General features: G+C 52.2%; 1 protein-coding gene across 1 annotated transcript in view; it reads right to left on the bottom strand.

The window, feature by feature from the left end:
* Positions 1-3,687: 3,687 nt before the first annotated feature.
* PDIA5 (protein disulfide isomerase family A member 5) overlaps positions 3,688-22,252 on the bottom strand; it is a 92,232-nt gene continuing 73,667 nt past the window's right edge. Inside the window, exons 12-17 of the mRNA XM_030858388.2 lie at positions 19,939-20,009; positions 19,246-19,406; positions 15,006-15,136; positions 10,637-10,707; positions 4,401-4,535; positions 3,688-3,915 (exon numbers count right to left, since the gene is read on the bottom strand). Coding sequence (XP_030714248.2) covers positions 3,835-3,915; positions 4,401-4,535; positions 10,637-10,707; positions 15,006-15,136; positions 19,246-19,406; positions 19,939-20,009 — 650 coding nt within the window. The 3' untranslated portion in view covers positions 3,688-3,834. The remainder of the gene's footprint in view (positions 3,916-4,400; positions 4,536-10,636; positions 10,708-15,005; positions 15,137-19,245; positions 19,407-19,938; positions 20,010-22,252) is intronic.

Raw genomic sequence — 22,252 nt, 5'->3', positions numbered from 1 at the left:
AAATATCAGAGTTCATCAAAATTAAAAACTTTTGTGCATCAAAAGACACTATCAAGGAAGTGAAAAGACAACCCACAGAATGGAAGGAAATATTTGCAGATCATATATCTGATAAGGGATTGATATCCAGAACGCATAAAGAACTCCTACATGGGACCAATAACAACAACAAAAGAACCAGAGACAATCCATTTCAAAAATGGACAAGGAACTTAAACACATTTCTCCAAAGGAGATATACATATGGCTAAAAAGCACATGAAAATATGCTCAACATCATTAATCATTAAGGAAATGCAAATCAAAACCACAATGAGATACCACTTCACATCCATTAGGATGGCTATTATTAAAACACACACACACACACACACAGAGAAAACAACTTTTGGCAAGGATGTAGAGAAATCAGAACCCACGTGCATCACTGGTAGGAATGTAAAATGGTGCAGCCGCTATTGAAAATAGTATTATGATTCCTAAAAAAACTAGACATAAAATTATCGTATGATCCAGCAATTCCACTTTGAAATTGAAAGCAGGGACTCGAACAGATGATTGGCACAATTTTGTTCACAGCTGCATTATTCACAATAGCCAAAAGGCACAAACAGCCCAAATGTCCATTGACGGATGAAAGGATAAACAAAATGTGGGTGTATCCGAACAATGGAATATTATTCAGTCGTAAAAGGAAGGAAATTCTGACACATGCTATAACATGGTGAACCTTGTTCATCATGCTAAGTGAAATAAACCAGACACAAAAGGGTAAATACATGCTTTCACTTACATGAGGTACCTAGAACAGGCAAATTTATAGAGACAGAAAGTAGAATGGTGGTTACCAGAGGCAGGGAGGAGGCGGGTATGGGGAGTTGTTGTTTAATGCATACAGAGTTTCAATTTGGGATGCTGAAAAAGTCCTGGAGGTGGATATTAATGACGGTTGTATAATAATATGAATGTACTTAGTGCCACTGAACTGTATACACTTGAAAATGGTAAATTTTATGTTATGTGTATTTTACAACACAAAAAGGCACACACACACACACACACACACACTCCTCAGTTGCAGCAGCTACATTTCAAATACTTAATAGCCACATGTGGCTAATGGCCACTGTGTTGGATATTCTAGGCCTAAAATAAAGGATTTGGGGGGAGGCGTATATTTGGTGGGCTCGTAACAATAATTTGATTTTCACGTGTAGCTCAAGGATATCAGTTTCATCTTTCCAGGCTTAACATAATAAAATAATGGTAAACAGTAAGAGCATACCGGCAGGGAGCTCAGTTGTGACCAGCAATGCCCAGTCACTCTAACTGGGAACAGGACTGGCCCCTCCTCCATTCTATGTGATTTGGGCAAGTCACGTGAGCCACAAGCTTCGCCTCTGATACATAAGAGGGCCCAGTGCTTTCCAGATGAGATTCCACATCTTTTTACACTGGTGGAGCAAATCAGTTCCTGAACCCAGAGCATCACCTTTCTGTGCCTGGCACAGAACAGTTTCTGGAACCAAACATCTCTAGAAAGGGAGGGCACCATGTGGGGAAGAGGAGAAGGGTTGTGGGGGCCAGCTCTGGGAGCTCTGGTTAGTGGTGATGGGGAATCACTGGTGGGCGAGAGGTATGCGGGACGCAGAGTAAGGCAGACCCATGGGGAATGGAAACAGAAGCAACGACCCAAAGCGGGGAAACTGAGGTTATGCCAAAGCCACCAGAAGGAAGACTGGGAATCAGTTCTCTCCTAACTCTACACTTGCTTCTTGCAGAGAAATCAGCCTGCAGAGGTAAGATCTAGGGGAACCGAGGGGATAATGGCAGGTCCTTGAGTGAGGGCTAGGGCGGGGTCTGCACTGAAGATCAGTGAACCCCAAATGAACCAAGCGAGGCCACTGGGAATGGAACTAACCAAGGGCCATGATCTAACCAATCTGCAGAGCTCCAGAATTGGGGCACAGGGTTGAGGGGTGGGGGTCGGGGGGAGTGGAGGAGGGGAGCTCTGTCTGCAAAGGCAGCTGCCCAGAGCTGGGAAGAACTTGCTCAGGTCATGCCCAAAGCCATGGTAAACACTAGACCTTCTGACAAAGGCCCCATAATTAACAAATCCTGCATATAAACAGTGAAAAGGATGTCATTTCCTGATGCTTTCAAGTCCTCACACAGAAGCCAACCCAGGCTATGGAACAGATGGAAAGAAAGCCCTGTGCCTTGAATGTGAGCGCCCATGGTCCTCTGCCAGGAAGTGGATTTTGTCAGGTATTAAAGATGCAGTTAAAAAACAGCAACGTTTTTGGAGGCACAAATAAATATGTTCCTCCACAAATACTCCAAGTGTCCATTAAGTGTGCCCATGTGCTCACACACTCCCTCATGAGCCCCTTGCAGGAGCGGGTACATGATAATCAGCGTCAGGACTGCACCAGCTGAGCTCAGTAAACGTGACATCTAAACGTGTGCTCCTTTCATACCCATGCACCTGGGGGGAGACCAGGGGGCCACTTAAAAAAGTGGGTGCTTAGGGAAAAGAGAAGGCTGACCTTAGGGAAGCTGGGACATGGGCTTTCAAGACCTTTGACCTCACTTAACGGAGCTGTGCGCAGTGGCACTTCGTCAAGGGCGCCATGGGGAGCTCTGCGGCTCTCACCCCCGCCCCGGGGGACACATCAGAAAGAAGGCAGGGGCTGCAAGGGATGGGCCGGCCCAGGAAACAGGGCTGTGCCCACAGGCCAACTCCCCTGTAAGGCCACCAAAGTGCGCTGCCCAGTGTTGCAGCTCCGGCAATGCCACCTCTGAACTTCCCCGAGGAGCCCAAGGCTAGGACTGCCGCTTACCACGAAGTCAAGACAGGGGAGTGAAGCTGTTCTACTCCCTTCCTCTCCCCATGGAGGAGGACCACGGCTCCGGCAGCATCACTGGGCACAGGCCCGGTGTTAGTCATGCAGGGATGCAGAAAGCAGACCTAGTGGGAAAGAGTCAGGAGAGAGACGTGACAGAGACAGAGTGGGGCCTGGGTGGCGCCCATCCATGAGAACGCAGTGCGAAGATGTGGAGGTTCCTGCGGCAGGGCGAGGGGAGCTGGTTTACAGACCGGCATCTGCACACGGAGGAGAGGCCACCACGTCCCACACACCGTCCCTTCCAGCCAGTGTGCCGAGCAAGCAGCTGCACAAAGGCCCCTCCCCCAGTCCACCTGAGATGCCCCTTCCAGCCTGGGCTGGACAGCTGCACTCATCCCTAAGTGGAGACTTACTTTTCTTTAAAGGGAGAGCTGGGAGGGAATGGAGAGAGCAAGAGAAGACAGAAATAGCCAGAGAAAGAGAAATATGTAAATGCATTCCAGGAAAACGCCCAAACTGAAACCGCAATGACCCAGAAAAAGCTAATGCTTGGTTCCCGTCAGCGTCACAAGCCCATTTTCCCTGATCATCTTAACGTGTTTCCCCTCAAAATCAGTCATTTTCCAACAGGATATTTTGTGGTCTGATTCCGCTGTCCTGCTCTCCAGTGGCTGACAGGGGCCCGTATCCCATGCCTCCCTCCTCAGCCCCCTGCCCCCCAGTCCCTTCTGGGCTGGCGTGGGGCTCTCCACCTCCCAGGAGAGGACGTGGAAGGAGGGAGAACACGAGTATCTATCTGTTAGAACAGGCTCCCTGGAAATAACCCACACCACCAAACAACTGGTTTAATTTTATTTCAAAATTGTACAAAACGGCCGTAAGCGGCTATAAAAAACTTCATCTTCAGAACACGTGGAAATTCAGAAACAACAACAAAACAGGTATCCTTCACAGTGTAATGGAAAAGCTTTCTCTGAGGCAGAAATTACAACTCCTCCTTCTTCTTTCCTAGTCTCTCGTGGTCTCCCTCCCGGAGTGTTCGAATAAAACTAGTAAATCCCAACTCCTGTAGCGGAGGGAAAGAGAAAAAAAAGGAACTTTAACCTGATGCGGATGTGTGCCCCCCGCCTCCTTACTCCCCTTCCCTGACCGCCACCGCGTGCTCACTCCTCGGGACACAGAGAGGAGGCCGGGGGGTGGGGGAGCAGGGCCGTGGGGGAGCGGGCGGAGGTGGGGGCAGGGGGAGCCGATGGGGGGTGGCGATGGCTGGCCATGTGGGGAGGGTCTGCTTGGCTACAGAGAAGCCCTGAAAAGTGGGTGAGGAAACTGCCCTGCACCCTGGAATCCGCACCACACCCCTGCACCCCCCGGTTCTGGGGCCAAGACTTGTGTGAAAACCCCTTGAGATTTTCTTTCAGCCCGGCCAGAGTCTTGCCTTCTCAGCTCTGAGCATTGCAGCTGACCTCTGTGCTGTCCGGGAAGCCTCCTCAGTGGCTGTTTCCCTGCCCGTCAGCAGACAGAGCTTGGGGCAGGTGCCTCCCTGCAACTCACCGTCGGATTGGTGTCGTACTTTTCTGCAAACTTCCCGTAGTGGTAGTAGTGGAAAGTGGGGTAGGCCTTGATGGCCTCCTGCTGACACAGGTCCTGGTTCTTCTCTTTGATGCAGTCAACTGCGGCACAGGCAATCTGTGGGGCCGAAGAAAGGGAGGGTCAGCACGGGGGTCTCCAGTCTGAGAGCTGAGGCCTGGACCAGGCTGTACTTGAGACCCACATCATCTGCTTTTGGATCTCCTCCCCAAAAGCAGGGATACGCTGAAGCAAAGCATCCCCATTCCATAGCTCCACCGAGACTGAGACTGCCTGTTTTCAACCCCCCAGGCAGACAGGTGAGGTTAGGGGACTTAGCTTGGAATGCCCTCAGACTACCCTTTAAAATCAAGAGTGTAATGACTGTAAAGGAAATTATGACTTGAAAGCATCTGTAAACACCACGAGTTTTGTGATGCTTTCTGTGAGGCGCTGTGGGACTCATTCGCTCATCAACTCATATTTCCTGAACACCTTCTGGGGGAGGCAGGGTAGGACCAAGGTTAAGGATAAGAGCTTTGGAGTCAAGTTTCCCACGTGCAACTCTTGGCTGGGCTGCATATGAAGACTTGAGGAGAATTACCAGCCTCTTGGGGCCTCAACGTCTCGTCTGTAAAATGGAGATAACAGTACCTAGACTGTCAGGACATTATGAAGACTGAGTGAGAGAAGTCAGGTGAGGTGAAAGGGCACACGACCTGGCACACGGTGAATGGTCAGTACACGTTAGCTGCTGTTAGAATGACTCCTCCTGGCCCCGGACACAAGCTCTGTCCCCAGTAGGAGCTCAGCATCTGGTCAGGGAGTTGGATAAAGAGGTGAATCCAAGGCATGACAGGAGGTGTGTGGAGGTGGTCCAGGGTGCCAAGACGGCCCACGGAGTGGCACAGAGGCGCTCTGCAAAGTTTGCCACGTGGGCCAAGGCCTGATGGCGGAGGAGAAGCCCGTTCCAGCCAGGGGAGCACATTCCAGAAACCGGGACAGAGTTCAGCATGAGTAAAGCAAACAGTTTTTGGTCAGAAGGAGGTTAACTGGCCGTTGGCCTATTCTTGCCCACTGAACAAATTCCACATGCAGGGTAGTTTTTCCTTATTTATTGTTCTTTCCCAATAAGAGGGTAAAAAGCAGACATGGGAAACTTTTCTCCTGTTGAGGGTCACAGAGCAGGGAAGGAGGGGAGAGGGTCAATTAAAGGCAACGGCAATCCACAAGCATTACAGAAGAGGGGCCAGCAGCTTCTGAGGAGAGGAGGCATTGATGGAAGTCCTGCTATGGGCCAAGCCTGTTCTAGATGCTAAGAGGACAGTGGTGACCTTGACAAAGTCCATCATCAAGCGACTGACATTCTTACTGCAGGCAGGCAGTTAACAGACACATCACAAGTGAGATCACTGCAAAGTCCAAGGGACGCTCCGAAGAAATCAAAAGAGGGTGCTTGGATAGGACCACGGCCAGAGGGGTTGCTTTTGCCACGAAGGCCAAGGAGGCCTTTCCAAGGAGATAACATTTGACCTGAGACCTCAGTGATGAGGAGGCAGCCAGCTGCGTGAAGGCCCGAGGAGAGAGCACCCAGCTAGGACCAGCCCATGCTGGGACCGGCCTGGGAGAGGAATGGGCGCCGTGCCTCCGAGGGCTGGAACCCACGCAGGAGCCCTGGCAGAACTACTACCACGCCGGAGGTTTAAAACTACTGAACAGCCGTGTCTCACAGAGTTCTCTGGCTGCTGGTTATTTCCATTTGGGTGGAGGCCCCCTTTCCAGGTAGGAGAGCCCTGCAGGCCGCCAGCAGTCAACGCTTACCGGCCTCTTACCTGTGCCCAGGTGAGCGGGGCTACCGTTCCGCAGGCAGCAGCACTGACAGGCAGTGAAGAGTGAGCTGTGGCCTGCACTCTGGTTACCAGTCGCTCATCCTCCCTCACCCGCCCTCACGCCCCCCTTCTACCTCTTCGGCTACGTTACGTTCTACATGATGAGACTTCTTAGAGCAGAGTCTGCAAACTCTGCACGCAGTCCCTATCTGGCTCTCAGTCCTGTTCTATTTGGCCCACGCAGAATATTTTAAAAACATAAATCTGAATTAGCTGCCAACCTAGAAAAACAGCCAGAAGATTTTATGTAAAGCTTGGCTCTCCAGCTTCTCTTTAAAAGCCAAATCTGAGGGCCCTTGCCCTGCCTTCCCATAGGCAACGTGTGGCTGGAAAAGAAGGGCGGCTGTCTCCTTCAGGCAGGGTCAACTTGCCGTTTGCCTGCGCCCCTGCAGGCTTCTGAGAACCCCAGCTTGCCCTCCAAAGACCTTCCTGAATTATTCAGAAACGTGAGGCAGAGCCTCCTCTGGCCGTCCTCAGGGTTCCGTTTCTCGGGGCAGGTGCTGAGCGGCCGGCCCAGGGGGGGACCATGCACGTGGGGCAGCCTCTGTGTCCAGCCCTCGGCTAGGGGCTGTCACTCCCCTGCTAGGCTGTGAAAGCGTTTGATGAGCGCTGCTCCGGGCCGCTGCTCTCCCTGCATCCAGTTTAAATTATGAATTTAATTTGTATACATTAAAATGGGGAAATGTGGGAAGCAGTGGGAAATGTCGTGTACAGTTTTACAAATCGACTAAAATAAAAATGGGTCCTCATTCTGAATCGCCTTGAACAGCTGCCAGCCACATACACGAAATGCTACTTCTGGCTGCAAAGGCTCCTTTGCTCTCAGTCTCTGTAGGAAGAGGGGAGACAAGCACAGGCCCCTCTCCAGGAAGTGACTGGGACTCTTTGGAAAGAAGGCAGCAAATAAACCTCTTCACATCTATCCCAATTTCACCTGTCTAAGCGCCTGCCCCCCTTATACCCACTCAAGATCTGCAATGACTCACCTACGGCACCAAACGTACACTGACTTCTAGATTCGTTCCATGGTAGGTGGCTGTCGTGCCCTGCAATGTCCCCTTCGCCCAGCACTTGACTTGCCACTGGCACCTGCAACTCTTGGCTGAAGGGAGCTAGAAGTAAGGCCCACAATGGACGGGGCTTGCAGACATGTCCCCTGGCTTTCTCGCCTCTGAGGGGGATGGCTCTGTCCCTGCTGAGGTCTCCAGGGACTGAGCCTAGTTACCCATGCAGTAATTTGCTCATTAACACACCTGCTCTGGCTTCCCTTCTTCCATCCCCTCAACTGCTTCCTAAGATCACCTCCCCCAAAATCCCCTGCATAAGAGTCCCAGGCCCTGAGTCCACATCTGGGAGACCTCTGACGATGCCTATTCTTTCAGTTCTGATGCTGCCCCTTTCCAGCTGGGTAACTTTGGGCTAATCATTTAACATCTCTGAGAGTCAACCTCCTCATCTGTAAAATGAGTAATAATACCTAGCTGACTAAACGACCGTGAGGACAACACAACGTAAGGCTTTAAAAGTACTAGCAGAAGAGGCGCTCACAGGAAACACCAAACACATCATCTGGTTCCTTCATCTAGCCAACGTTTACAGAGGTTTCAGGCGTCAAGACTGTGGGGGATTCAAGGACAAACGAGGTCCCTGTCTTCAGGGAGCTTTCCCTTCTGATGGAACTCGGGGGACCATACACAGCACACGCAACACGGCCAGAGCCTCGTCAGCCAATCACAGAGGGGCTCCTGCTGCCCCAGAGCCCATTCCTGGGACGACCTTGCACCTGGCCGGGAGCTGTGCTGCATTGCTGTTCCCTCAGCCCCTACCCCCAGGCTGGGACACCTTGAGGTAAAGGGAGAGAGAGGCCCCACTTTGCCAGCCCGGTGATCCCCTGGCCCCCGCTTGCACCCACCAGCCTTCCCACCTGAGACCCTTGTCCTCCATGGCCACGTCCAGAATGCTTCTGTTCCAACACTAACAGTGTGCAGCCCTTTCTCCCCTGCAGCATGTCAACTGCTAAAGTCCCCAGTAACCTCCTGGGAGGGGGAGGCTCCCCAGTTAAAATATGGGCTGCCTCACACAGCTTTATTGATTCAGTAAAATAAATCTCTGCAGGAGCTAATATTGACTTTGGCTATGAAAATGGAAGTGAACAACCAACTGCATATTGATTGGGGAAGGAACAGGGACCAACTTTTGGGTGGAAAAAAAAAATGCAGTTCTGGCTCAGAGGTGGCAGCACGGGGTGTCAGGAAGGAGTCAGGAGACCCAGTTCCGGCTGTCAGTGACCCACTGCGCGTCCCTGGGCAAGAGACGCAGCTCCTCTCTGGGCCTTGATCTGCTTGAGGAGAAGGAGAGGGCTGGACAGGCCAGTGGTCCCCAAACACCAGCCTGTGGCCAGCAGAAGAGCCAGCTCTTAAAAATGACACATTCCTGGAACCAGCCCCCAGAGGCTCTGAGCTGATAGTTCTAGGATGGCACCCAGCCATCATGGCACCAGTACCCCAGATCAGAGACAGAAGGCTTCCCTGCTATTACTGAGAGCCGCCTCTAGGAACCCCAGGCCTGCCGGCTGCCTGGGACAGAGAAGTTAAGTGTGTTCCTGAAAATGAGTGAGAGTGATGCCTGGCTTGGAATAAAGGAAGTTGGAAGGAGGGACAGAGGGAGTAACAGGGGGAATGACTCCAGGAAAAGGTCAGCGACATTACTGGCCCAAGTTAAGACAATTAAGCAAAGGCATATCAGTATCTCAGAGAAGGAGGGGGTCACCATGGAAATGGGACCCCTCTGCATCAGCAGAGGGGACAGGGAAGAGGAGGAATGGCCCTCAGCTGCCTACCGTGGGCACGGCCAGCCTGGCCTCGTTGGGACTGATGTGTTCCCTTCACAGACCCTGGAGCGCGGAGACCTGAGCATCTCGTGGGGCAGGAAGCCCCCACACCTGTCACTCTCCTGTGTGTCCAGAGCACCGAGTGTTCTGGGTGAAGAATGATGGGAGTTGATATGGACAGACTGCCAGTCTAGTCCCGGCCCCGGGGAGTAAAGGCCTCCCCACACCAACCAACACCCAGCCCCGCAGGGACGAGCAGGTTGGGCTGTGCTGGAGCTCTCAGACTGGAGGCAGCCGCTGTGCTCAGGCCCCGGCTGGCAGAATCGGCTGGAGTGGTGAGGGAGATGGAAGACAGGAAGTCCCTTCTTGCCGTGCCCCTCTCGATGCAGGCCAAGTGGCAGGGAGAGGAGAAAAATGTTTCTGGTCCTTGTATTCCCTCCTGATGGTGAAGGGTGCCTCAAGGGCACAGGCAGGACTTCTGGGTGACAACGGGACTCCCCAGGTTCAGGGAAGGGGCTCGGAGTCTAAGTCTTCACATACGTGCCCGTGGCCTGCCCAGGCTTCCTCTGACTCGCTGTCCCTGTACAGCTCTCACCATCCCATCTCCACCACCGTAGGGCTGATGCAAGGTGATCTCATCATCTGTATCCCACCTGCCCTGGCCGCACCTGACAATTCCTCCTGGGAAAATAAGGCAGCAGGCAGAGATGCACCGGACTTTGGCCTTGGGTGTGCGTGAGCGCATTTTGGGGGTCTTTCAGGGGACAGGTTCCTATGATGGAGCCCCAGGCTGGGAAGAGCCTTTGAAACCATCTAGACCAGCACCCTGACTTTAGAGGAAGGGAACTCGAGGCCTGGAGAGTCTTCAGCTCACGTAGTTTAACAGCAGCCCCGATGCACCAGTCTGAGTTCCGGGGTCTTCTCTCTGCCATACACCCTCTCAGCCTTGGAGTCTGCCCTGGCTGCTGGAGCGGCCTGGGGGAATGTGCCCGGGGCCCCCTCCCCGCTCTCTAATCCAATCTGCAGCTCTAGCTTGTTAATTTTATGCTTCATCAGTCAGCAGCTGCAGGAGCCTTTCACTTAGGTGGGATGAGGCTCGCACACACGGCCGTGCTCTCCTCCACCTTGGCCGCCTGCAGTTGACTTTTGTTGGATTTTTTTTTATTTGTACTTTTAATTATACAAGTAATGCATGACTACAAATCCTACCGTAAAAAGATTTGAACACTAAAGAATAAACAAAATGACCCCTTTACCACCCCCTCCTCCAAGGAAGGGCTGTAACAGTTCAGTGTATCCTTTTTAGTTGATTTTGCAGCATAAATGCAGCCTGCTCTATCCTGCCTTGTGAAAAGGATGTCCTGGTTGCCAGGAATCCCCGGGTCTCAGCAGAACCTGTCTGGGGAGGGAGGGCACCTGAACAGAAGGGAGGAAGGTGTGGGCACTGGTGGCAGGGGGAAGCTGGAGGTGGGACGAGAGGTGAAGAGGAAGGGGATTCTTACCTTTCGGTCATCTTTGAAGGCATCAGCAGTGGCAGTAAAGTGTGGAATGACCTTCTTACAATGCGGGCACCCTGCGTGAGAGGGGAGGAGAGAGTTACAGACGTGAGGGAGGCTGCAGAGCCAGGGGCCCTGCCTGGAACCTCCAGAGAAGCCTTTCCAGGAGTTTCTCTCCACCCAACAGACTTTGGGGTTCATCTGATTCCCACCCCCCGCGTACCCCACTGTCAGGGTTCACGTATCAACCCCACCACTCAGACCCTCCACTGTGCATCTGCTGTTGGCAAGAGGGCTCTGCAGGAGGCCTGTGCCAGCGTCAGGTCCATTCCTGCCCAGGACCTCCCACCCCACACTCTCCCATCACACACACCCCCACGAGGCTGGGGGTCAGGGAGACAGACACTGTGGTCTTTCCCTGAAAGCTCCTTCCACACAGGGCTGCGCTCAGGGTCCATAAGAGCCTGATCCAGGGTGCAGCGGGGGCTTTGGGCTTAGAAAGGAGGACGCATGCTCGGGATTCTCTGAGCCTGTCACAAGGTCCCTTCTCTCGCCCCAGTGACAGTAGCAAATCTCTCCACTTCATGACTGAGAAAGTGGGGCTGGGGAAGTAGGGGGCTGGGAGCAGGCCCTCTGCCTGACCCCGGCAACTCATGCTTTGCCGCTGTTTCCCACATTCCCAGCAGCCCTCACCCCAGACTGAGCAGCCAAACCAGGCCCCTGGTCCTCATGCTGGCCTTCCTCCCTGCTCCACAAGCCACCCGAACCCCAGATCCAGGAAAGGGAGACTCAAGGTCAGGTTGAGAGGAGGATAAGCTGCCAGGAGTCCCTGACGCTTCTCAGGGCCTGGGTTCCCAACCCAGGGATGAGGATCCGTTGTTTTGGAGGCCCTGGATGGGACAGAGGTGTATGTGGTGCCCTGAACCCCTCCAGCTCCAGTGACAGGTCTCAGGCCCGGGGCTGGGACCTGTGTGGGACCACTTTCTCTTCCTGTTTCAGCAAGCCCGGGGCAGCGTCCACTGAGCAGAAAGCCCAGGAAGCTGCAGGCCACTCTGTCCCAGACCCGCTTCCCTGGCCCTTCCCTCAGTGCTCGCCAATTAAACCCCAAGCCCAGCCCTCCCAACCACCCTCCAGACACTGAACCCAACTGCCAAGAGAACAGCACTGCTTTGAGGGAAGGAATTCCCTGACTGTGGTGAGTAATTCGGATCAAAACACGGGTGGGAGAGGCCAGATGCCCCATGGGCAGACCTGGCTCCAGCCAGCTTCCTGACAAACAGCCCTCCCATGGCCTTGGGGAAACCCAGGCAGGGAGGGAACCGAGACAGCCTGGCTCATCTGCTCTTTCCCTTTTCAAAATAAGATAATAATGACTGGCGTTTCAGAGGGCTTTGTGAATCCAAATTAAGGCTGAGCTACATGTGAATTTAGCACCTGAGCCTTTTCCTGAGATGGGCGGGACCACCCATGTGGCCCGACTGGCAGAGTGGCCAGCTGGCCCCAGAGCAGCGTGGATGGTGATGGGGAGGCAGCTTCAGGGGATTTTCCCAGCATCCATCACAGGAGTAGAGAAGACAGCTAGGCTGGTTACGTGTTACACCAGAACTGAGATAAAGTACCTCGCAGAGCCGAACTCATGGCAGGTGCTAATGGCAATTATAAGAACACTGTACTAATTTGACCCAACAGAGGGAAGAACGGCTCAAATTCATGAAAACATCATACTACAAAGGAATGATGGTATATAGCTTTCAAAACGTGTAAAGAGCACAACGTGCTGGTTGAGAGCACGTCAAAGTGTGCCCTGTGGCACCTAGAGGTCCCCTGTGAGTGGCACATGGACACCCATTAAGACATCAGGCTGGCCGGAAATAAGTTACTCCCTTCCCCCAAATCTGGTGTCACTACTCATTTCTCCTTTCTAACCTCTCTGCTTACTGAAAGTATAAAGGTCACTGTCAGCCTAGTGCAAATTCCTGCTGCCATCAATTTAAAGCATCTAGGTCTCAGATTAATGGCCTTCTGGTACATCTCATTTTCTCATTATCCAAAAGAAAGAGCATGGCAGATGAATAACTAGAGGGGAGGCTGTTTTAGAAAGGGCATGAAGATGTTTCCCAGATGTGTCAGTTAGGCCAGAACAGGCATGATTTTTTAATTTGGGCTCTTTAAAAAGGTACCACCTCTGTGTAACTGGAAATGAAAGCAGCCTCCCAGAGTGGGGAAAGAGGAACAAAGACCAAGGACAGGACAGAAAATTCCAATTCTAGAGACTCAGCCAAGCTGGCCTAAAAAGGGCAGTCACCACGACCAGACCATGATTCAGAGCAATGTGGGGGGCTTGGAACAGAAGAGAACAATGAAACAGCAGGAGGAAGAGCTGTGTAGAAACTGGGCAGGTAGGAAGTGGGGGGAGAGGAGAAATGGGGGTTGGTGTTTGCTTTTTTACTTTATACCTACCTTTATCTGTAGTATTTAGATTCTTTATATAAAAGTATATGTTATATACTACATAAATTATAGATAAGGATATATTATTTTTATCATTGAAAACATTTTAAAGATTTTTTTGTCTTTAGCTAGTTCCCTCTTTCCCTGCCTCTGCCCACTGATGAACACACACGTCTCAGGAGCCTGGAGCAGAGCTCAGGACAGGAAAGTGCAGCAGGGGAGATGGGAGACTCCAGGCACCAAGTCCTCTGCCAACAGGTGAGTCGCTCAGTGACGGGGCCCCGTGTGGACCGTGTTTAGTTATTTTTCTCAGGGCAGTCTGTGAGGCCCTTAAAGCCGGCAGGGACCAGGCCTCCTTCCCCGTATCCTGGGTCCCCGAAAACATCCAGCACACAGCGGTTACTTGAGGCAGGTCGTTAGCACCCCAGCAGGGTAGGCGTCCCCTGAGGTCTGGGGGGAAGCGGGGAGCATTTCTTTTTTTTTTGCGGTACGCGGGCCTCTCACTGCTGTGGCCTCTCCTGTTGCGGAGCACAGGCTCCGGACGCACAAGCTCAGTGGCCATGGCTCACGGGCCCAGCCGCTCCGTGGCATGTGGGATCCTCCCGGACCGGGGCACGAACCCACGCCCCCTGCATCGGCAGGCAGACTCCCAACGACTGCGCCACCAGGGAAGCCCGGGGAGCATTTCTAGGGAAAGTATTTAGTCTGGACTTTCTCAAATCCACCCAGTGGCTGGTCAAGGACTCCTACTTCTCTGGCCAGGTTCCCGCCGGCTGCCGGGAAAGTAATCGCCCTCTGAATCGGGACTGTGACTAAAGGAGAGCAGCAGCCCAGGCTGCAGGAAGGGCTCTGTCACTGACTTGCTGCCGTGGCTTGGGCAAGTCAGGCATCCCCTGAGTCTCAGTCCTGCACCCCCAACTCTGCCCAGAAGGAAGACAACTTCTTAAAATCCACTCAGTCTTCCAGGCTTACTCTAAGGACAGAGGAGGACAGCAAGAAGCTCTGTAAGGAACCGACAGGGCACAAGGCCCACTTGCGGAAGAAAAGGCAAAAACAGAGGGAAGTGTCAGCTGCCTGAGGGCGGGGTCTGAGGCTGGGCCAGGAGGCGACCTGCCCAGACAGTGAGAACTGAGGAGAGACTTTACACATTATTGACACTGGAGAGGTAGGGGCAGGAGGTTAGGACTCGACTGAGCTGCCTGCTTCTCTGTGGAGCCCAGCTTTATTATCCCCATTCCATTACACAGAGCTGTAACCTGGGGGAGAGAGAGGGCAACAGAAGAGTGAGAAATCCAAGAGCCTTTCCTTTAGGTATCAATGAACAACTTGAAAATGGGAATACACAAAATTTGAGACCACAAACACCAACATTAGCAGACGTGTCATTCCTTCCACTTAGGCTTGGATTAAAGTGGGGATCACGGTGAGGACCTCTGAGTGACTATGACGGTACTTTTCCCCAGTTTCAAATCCTTGGCTTCAGAGCCACTTGGGAAGGTCAGGGAAAGGAGGCTGGGCTGGGAGTGCTCAGCAAGATGAGGGAAGCAGAGGCCTAACCGGGCTGGCTGAATTCCCAGCTGCTAAGTTGCAGGGTTCAAAGGTGAAGTCAGTGCCTGCAGGGATGGAGGGAGCAGACAGGAGGGAGGAGGCGGCCGGGTGGGAGTTTCCAGGCAGTTGAGGGGACTGAATAATTACAAGGCAGGCCCCTGGCACAGACGGAAGCAGAGGGCTTCAGGACTGATGTGAGGACAGAACCTGACAGAGCTGGACCTGGATTCTGAAGGACCTCAGCTTGGAATGAAACCTGCTCACAGCAGACAGCCCAGAGTCGGCCTGCGGCTGCCCTGGTCCCTGGGGGGATCTTCTCAGTTCAGTCAGGCCCACCCCTCTCCCTCGCCCCTCAGCAAGCGCCCCAGCTACTTACAAGGGGCGTAGAACATGACCAAGGCGTGCTTCTTCTTCTTCAGGGTGTCCCGGAAGTTGTCCCCAGCCAGATGCACCACACTGGTCTGCTGCTCTTCCCAGGCGGGCTCTGGGGGTGGAGGGGACTCAGGACTGCAAGAACCGGGGGTGGAGGGGAGACAGTCATTAGGAGAAGCTCGTGCACAGGCAAGCACTTCCGCCGCCCCCAAACACTTGGAGAGCACGTGAGAAAAAAAATCACTTTGCATCCTTTCTAAAACTGAATTTAAAACCTCAGTTTAAACATGAAGAAGTGTGAACCATCTGCAAAGATCCCCTCTAAGGAGCCTATTAAGAAGCCATTTTGTGAAGGTGTGGAAGACCTGAGTCGCTTTTAGGACCTCTCCAGTCGTCTCCTTGCCATGGGGAGAAGCCCCTGCACCTGGGCTCCCTTCCCCTCCCTCCTGCCTCTTCTGGGACCCTGAAGCACTCTCCATTATCTTCTGCTCCTGAGCCTCTGTTCTGGTGGACAGAGCATGCGCCATGGAGTGAGGTGGGTCTGGGTTCAAATCCAGATTACTGATCACCTGTGTGACCTTAGGTAAGTTACCGAACCCCTCTGAGCTTCCATTTTCTTTTCTGTTAAATGAGTAGAGTTGAGACCTACTTCCTGGGCTCCGTATGAAGAGCAGAGACAGTGTATATGAAGCACCTAGTCGGTCAAGCAACTGACAGTTGCTAAGAGCCTATGTGCTCTCATAAATGACAGGCATTCGATAAGAGTTTATCATTTTTCAGTCTCCTTCTGTTCACTGGTTCCCTCCACTCTGCCTCACAAAAGTATAGATCTCCAGGGTCTTTTAAAGCCTTTGCTGCCCTTGTCCCCCTCCCTACAACCACACTTCTCTCTCCCTTCTGAGAAGTGTCTCTGGGGAGTGGTCCGGACCCCGTGCTGCCACACGCACCCCCTGCACTCCCTCCTTCACGTCAGCACCACCTGGCTTCTGACCACCAGGCCTCAGGCCTTGTACCCAGCGAGGGCAGCATGAGCGCAGCACCGGGCACCCCACGGCCTCTCTCACCTTTCAGAAGCCCTCCTACCAGAGACCCCTTCCCTACCTTCCCGACAGCCTTCTCTCTTCTTCTGGTTCTATCTCCGTGCCCCTGCAATTCTCGTAAGATCTCATCCCTCTGCGTGGCTTCCATAATCCCCTAGGCTGAGGATGACTCGAGCCCTAGCCTCTCACCCAAGCCCCCTATTTCCAGGTGTTTTTCAGGTATTTCCACCTGGAGGTCCCACTGTCACCCCAATCCCAGCAAGACTTAGAACTCTTCCCTCTCGTCCACACTTCCCAAAACAGCTTTCTTCCCCAACTTCTTCGTTTTGGTTAACGGCACCCCTGCTCTCGTGACCAAGACGGGCCCCTCCCACCCTTCCTGTCTCCCCCACTTCTTTGCCCTCCAGGTGCCCTGTCAAACACCCTGGACTCTTCGGCTGACACCAACCTTCTGCTCTGCCCTGTCTCTGCATCCTGCCTCCCCGGGCTGGCCTGCTGGTGGGCACATCTCAGTCACCCAAGCGCGGCCACGTGTGCACAAGCCTGGAAGTACCATCAGCCTCCCCCGACACTGTCTGCTTGCCCTCCTGCTGGTGGCCTCAGCCCTTCATCTCAGAGCATCTGCTGTTTATGCTCTGCCTGGAGGATTCCTTCCAAGCTCCCCAAAGAACCACTATTTGTCCCTAGGCAAGGCCCTTCACCTCTCTGAACCTAAGTTTCTTCACCAAGGAAATAGGAATAAAAACTCTGGCCTCAGTAGGATCTGAGTATGAAGTGGGGCAACAGCTATCAAAGCACGCTGCAAAGGCTGGGAAGGTTCTAGCACTTAGGGGGCGGTGCTGTCAGTTACAGTGCCGCATGAGAGCTGGCTCAGCGGCCATGGCCCACGGGCCCAGCCACTCCGCGGCACGTGGGATCTTCCCGGACCGGGGCACGAACCCACGTCCCCACAGCTTCCTCTCTTTGAGTATTTCCACACACCATGCACTGTGCTAAAGCACAATAATCCAATTTAATTCTCTGGACAAGTCTATGGGAAAAGTATAGTCTCCACTTCACAGATGGGAAACTGGGGCTTAGCAGGGTCACGTAAATGGCCTGGGGTCACGATCTGAGTGCAGGGCTCTTAGACTCCAAAGTCCATGCTCTTGGGCTTCCCTGGTGGCGCAGTGATTGAGAGTCCGCCTGCCGATGCAGGGGATGCGGGTTCGTGCCCCGGTCCGGGAAGAACCCACATGCCGCGGAGCAGCTGGGCCCGTGAGCCATGGCCGCTGAGCCTGCGCGTCTGGAGCCTGTGCTCCGCAACGGGAGAGGCCACAACAGTGAGAGGCCCGCATACCGCAAAAAAAAAAAAAAAAGAAAAAAAAGTCCATGTTCTTACCCTAGTGCTTTTCAGGTGTTCAGCAGTGGTGACTATGGACAGGAAGGACAGAGACCCTCCATGCTCGCTATTTGTGTCCAGGCTTCTGGAGCGGGGATTAGCAACGATAAATGCTCTGGTTCCCCAGATCTCTAACTGCAGTGCAAGCACCAGGGACCTCACCTGAGGCCCCACCCTGCTCAGTCCTTCCCAGTAAACCAGCACTGGCACCAGAGCGAGGCCAGAGAGGCGGGTGTGAAGAGCAACCTGCCTCCTGCACCAAAGGCCCGGAGGAGAGAGCACCTCGCCCCTCTTGGAGATGAACCACTGCTCCGTTCTGGTCCCTAAGGCAAGGGCTGGCTACTCTTAGAATCTACCCGCAGTGATCAGCAGGAAGCTGAGACCTGGACCTGGCCAGCCCACTCACCTCTTGCCAGGGCCTCTCCTGAACCTAGTGGCTCATCCCATTCCATAAGCGGACGTTTCTCAAAACCCCATGGCTGAGGGTTTCATTCACACCTCCTGAATCAAAGCTGCAGGGACAGCAGCCCTAGCATCTGCACTTTAAGCAGCACCTCAACACCTGTAACGCTTACGTCCACCCAGGTTCGAGGACCGATGTCCTAACAAAGTAACTCCTTCGGGATGCTGCTGTTCTGCACAGTTCTCACGTCACTTTGTGACTCTAAAGTCTTGGTTCTCACGTGGACATCATTATGCCACGTACCAGGGGCCTCTGCAAAGGCTGGAGTCTGTCTTCTTTTACTTCATGTTCCCCCCAGTGCTGAAATAAGGCAGTATTCTCAAATATTCAAGTTATGTGTGGATGTGCGTGCGCGCGCGTGTTTGTGTGTGTGTGTGTGTGTGTCTCGGGGGAGGGGTGTGGACAGGAGAAAGCACCTGTGTGGTGGCCCAGTTAGTTCCCTCACAGGAGGGGGAAATGCTAAGAACTGCAGGTTCCACGGTCCTTGGATGAGCAATTGCAAGGCTCCTCGTGTTCTCTGGACTTGCAGGCTGTCGTGGGCTGAACTGTGTCCCCCGCCCCAAATTCATATGTTGAAGTCCTAATGCCAACTACCCTAGAAGGTGACTGTATTTGGAGATAGGGTCTTTAGAGAGGTAATTAAGTTAAAATTAGGTCATTAGGGTAGACCCTAACCCAACTTCACACTGGTGTCCTTTTAAGAAGAGGAGATTAGGACACAGACACTGAGGGAAGACCGTGTGAAAACACAGGGAGAAGATGGACATGGAGAGGCCTCAGAGAAAGCAACCCTCCTGACATCTTATCTTGGACTTCTGGTCTCCAGAATTGTGAAAAAAATTAACTTCTGCTGTTAAGCCACCGGTTCTGTGTTCCCTGTTGTGGCAGCCCTAGCAAACTAATACCCAGGCTGAGGGAGCTCTTCAAACCTTTATTTTCAACCCCAAACCACCACAGGCTGCACTGTGGACGCTACTGAAGGCCCAGACCCGGGTCCCTGTGAGTCCAGCTCTGGATGTGAAGAGCTGTGTGTTTCCTTCATTCACTCAAAGGGAATGGAATAAAATGTAGACGATGAAACCTGGGGCCAGGACACTGGGGAAGGAGTCCTAAAAATAGAAATACACGGTTTACTGGAGCTGATGAAACCGCACCCAGAAAGGCTACCCGTGCCCTGCTGGATGAGTACACGTGCTCAGCACACCAGAGGAGGCGTCAGGACTGGGAAGTCATAGCTGTCTTGGCGTTCAGGCCCTGAGCCAAGGTCAGCGGCCCCTAAGGTTTACTTCATCTCCTCAAGGCCCTCTCCAGTGGCCGACAGCCAGGGACCAAGATGTGCTATCAAGACCAGCAGACTTACTTTTGCATCCACTCAATAAAGCTCTTCTTTGTTCTGAGCGCAGGCACTGCATACTTCTCTCCATTCTTAAAATACTTGAGTGTAGGAAACTCGGAGACGTGGAATCTTTCTGCCAGGGCCTTGTTGACGGTCGCATCAACAGCTGCAAGGACACCAGAGCTCTGGGACGGGGGAGAGGCCAACCATGCATGACAGCCTCAGATGCGGTGCTGGCAGAAGAGGAGCCCGGACACCAGCCGCCAACCCACCGAGGGCCTGCCGAAACCTCACAGGGCGGGAACTTCATACATCCCGGGAACAACTGGACATGGGCATGTCCATCATTCTCATTTGTGGGCTGAGACGAAGCCTTTTAATCCCCCCCACCAACCAGGCTGTGTAGACTGTAGCTGTTCCCAATCGGCAGGCTCCCACAGAAAAGAGGGAGAAACTTGGGGCTTCACTCCAGAGCCATGACCTGGCAGAGGTCACCTGGAAGGGTATGAGAATGTGACCCTAATCTCTCTGCACCCCTCCATCCCTGGTAGGGGCCCCACCTGTCTAAGACACATCTACTCGGGGACACAGAAGTTCCGCAGGCCTCCAGGGGCCAGGAGAGCTGCTACAGAGCTTGCAGGGGAAAGTCACTGTAATGATTCCTATCACTGACTCTTTAGGAGAGAGCGGTGGAGGAGTTAAGGAAAGGAAGCTTACATCTGCTTCTCCGTGGAGGACTTCTGCTGCATTCTCAAACTCTGGTTTCATTTTCTTACAGTGTCCACACCCTGCAGGAAGAAATCAAGAGAAACCATGTCCATGGCACAGAGGCTCCAGGGATGTCCTCTGCTTCCGTAAGAGAGCTGGGTCCTAGTCCCAGCTACCAGGGGTACCCAGGAGAAAAGAAGAACAGCACCAGCTCAGAGAAAAGAAATCTTTTGCCTGATCCACTGGGGGTGGGGGTGTGGGAGGGGTACAAGAGGCAAAAATGAAATAATTACATCAACAATACTGGTCATATGCATATAGGTCCTGTGTGCCAGGCGTGGCTCTAAGTGCTTTATACCCTCACAACAGCCCTACAAGGTATGAACTACATTATCTCCATTTTACAGATGAGAAAACTGAGGCACTGAGAGGGTGGATGACTGCCCAAGGCTACATACACAGCCACAGGTCACAGAGCTGGGCTGAAAACCCAAGCAATCTGGTTGGAGGCCACAGCCACTGGCAGCGTGTGCTTCCCAGCACTATGCTACTGTCACCACTATCATCTTCTCCAGGGCAGAAGGGATTCGGGGCCTTGAACTGGGAATAAGAATTCACATAAGCAAGAGTATGGGAAAACGTCAAGTTCCAATTATCCCAATAAGGGAAGAGGGATGATATGACAGGCACAGTGATCTGACTTGTCATTCCCAAATAAATGGTATTTTCTTGGGACAAAGACTGCTTTGCCCTCCTCTCCTTACAACACTTGAACGCAGTAATATGTTATGAATAATGACATTTGATACCTTAAAAAGGAAGCAAGCACTTTGTGTCAGTGATGACAGGACATTTGTAAATTGCTTTCATTTTAGTAGAAAGAGTACTCTCTGGCATCCACGCTGAAGGGGCTGTGAGGCGAGTAGGACCAGACTGGCTGAGGCTGGAGATGACTCTAAAGGGAAACCTGGCTGGGAGTGGGGGGTAGGGCGGCACAGACAAGGCTAAATGGATGGTGGACATGTGACTTGGCCTTCTCATGGGGTGTGCTACTGCTTGGGAGCTTAGAGCATCACAATTCTACTACTGATTATTGGGAAAAAGAAAGACAAGAAAGGAAGACACGTGGAGACCAAGCAACATGCTACTAAAAACCCAACAGGTCAATGAAGAAATCAAAGAGGATATCAGAAAATACCTCGAGATAAATGACAATGGAAACACAACTTTCCAAAATCTATGGGATGCAGCTAAGAGGTAGGTTTATAGTGATACAGGTCTTCTTCAAGAAATAAGAAAAATCTCAAATAAACAACCTAATCTACCATCTAAAGGAGTGAGAAAAAGAAGAACAAGCAAACCCCACAATCAGCAGAATGAAGGAAATACAGATCAGAGAGGAAATAAATAAAACAGAGACCAAGAAAACAATACAAAAGATCAGTGAAACCAAGAGCTGGTTTTTTGCAAAGATAAACAGAATTGATAAACGTTTAGCCAGGCTCATCAAGGAAAAAAGAGGACCCAAATAAATGAAAGAAGAGAAATAACAACTGATATCAGAGATACAAATAATCATAAGAGAATACTACAATCATATACCAACAAACTGGACAACCTACAAGAAATGGACAAATTTCTAGAAACATACAACCTTCCAAGACTGAATCAGGAAGACACAGCCTATCTGAACAGACTGATCACTAGTAGTGAAGTTGAATTTGTAATAGAATCATACACCATGATCAAGTGGAATTTATTCCAGGGATGCAAGGATGGTTCAGTATCCACAAATCAATCAACGTGATATAACACATTAACAGAAGGAAGGATAAAAATCACATGATCATCTCAATAGATGTAGAAAAAGCATTTGACAAAATTCAACATACATGCATGACAAAGACTCTCATCAAAGTTGGTATAGAGGGAACACAGCTCAACATAACAAAGGCCATTCATGACAAACCCACAGCTAACATCGTACTCAATGCTGAAAGCCTTTCTTCTGTAAATTTATTTATTTATTTTTGGCTGTGTTGGGTCTTCGTTGCTGTGCACGGGCTTTCTCTAGTTGTGGTGAGCGGGGGCTACTCTTCGTTGCGGAGCACGGGCTCTAGGCGCGCAGTCTTCAGTAGTTGTGGCACACGGGCTTAGTAGTTGTAGATTGAGGGCTCTAGAGCTCAGGCTCAGTAGTTGTGGCGCATGGGCTTAGCTGCTCTGTGGTATGTGGGATCTTCCTGGGCCAGGGCTTGAACCCATGTCCCCTGCCTTGGCAGGCGGATTCTTCACCACTGCACCACCAGAGAAGCCCTGAAAGCCT

Source organism: Globicephala melas, chromosome 4 (genome assembly GCF_963455315.2).
Source record: "Globicephala melas chromosome 4, mGloMel1.2, whole genome shotgun sequence".
NCBI classification, from domain to species: Eukaryota; Metazoa; Chordata; class Mammalia; order Artiodactyla; family Delphinidae; genus Globicephala; species Globicephala melas.
This window is presented reverse-complemented; position numbering and strand designations above follow the sequence as displayed.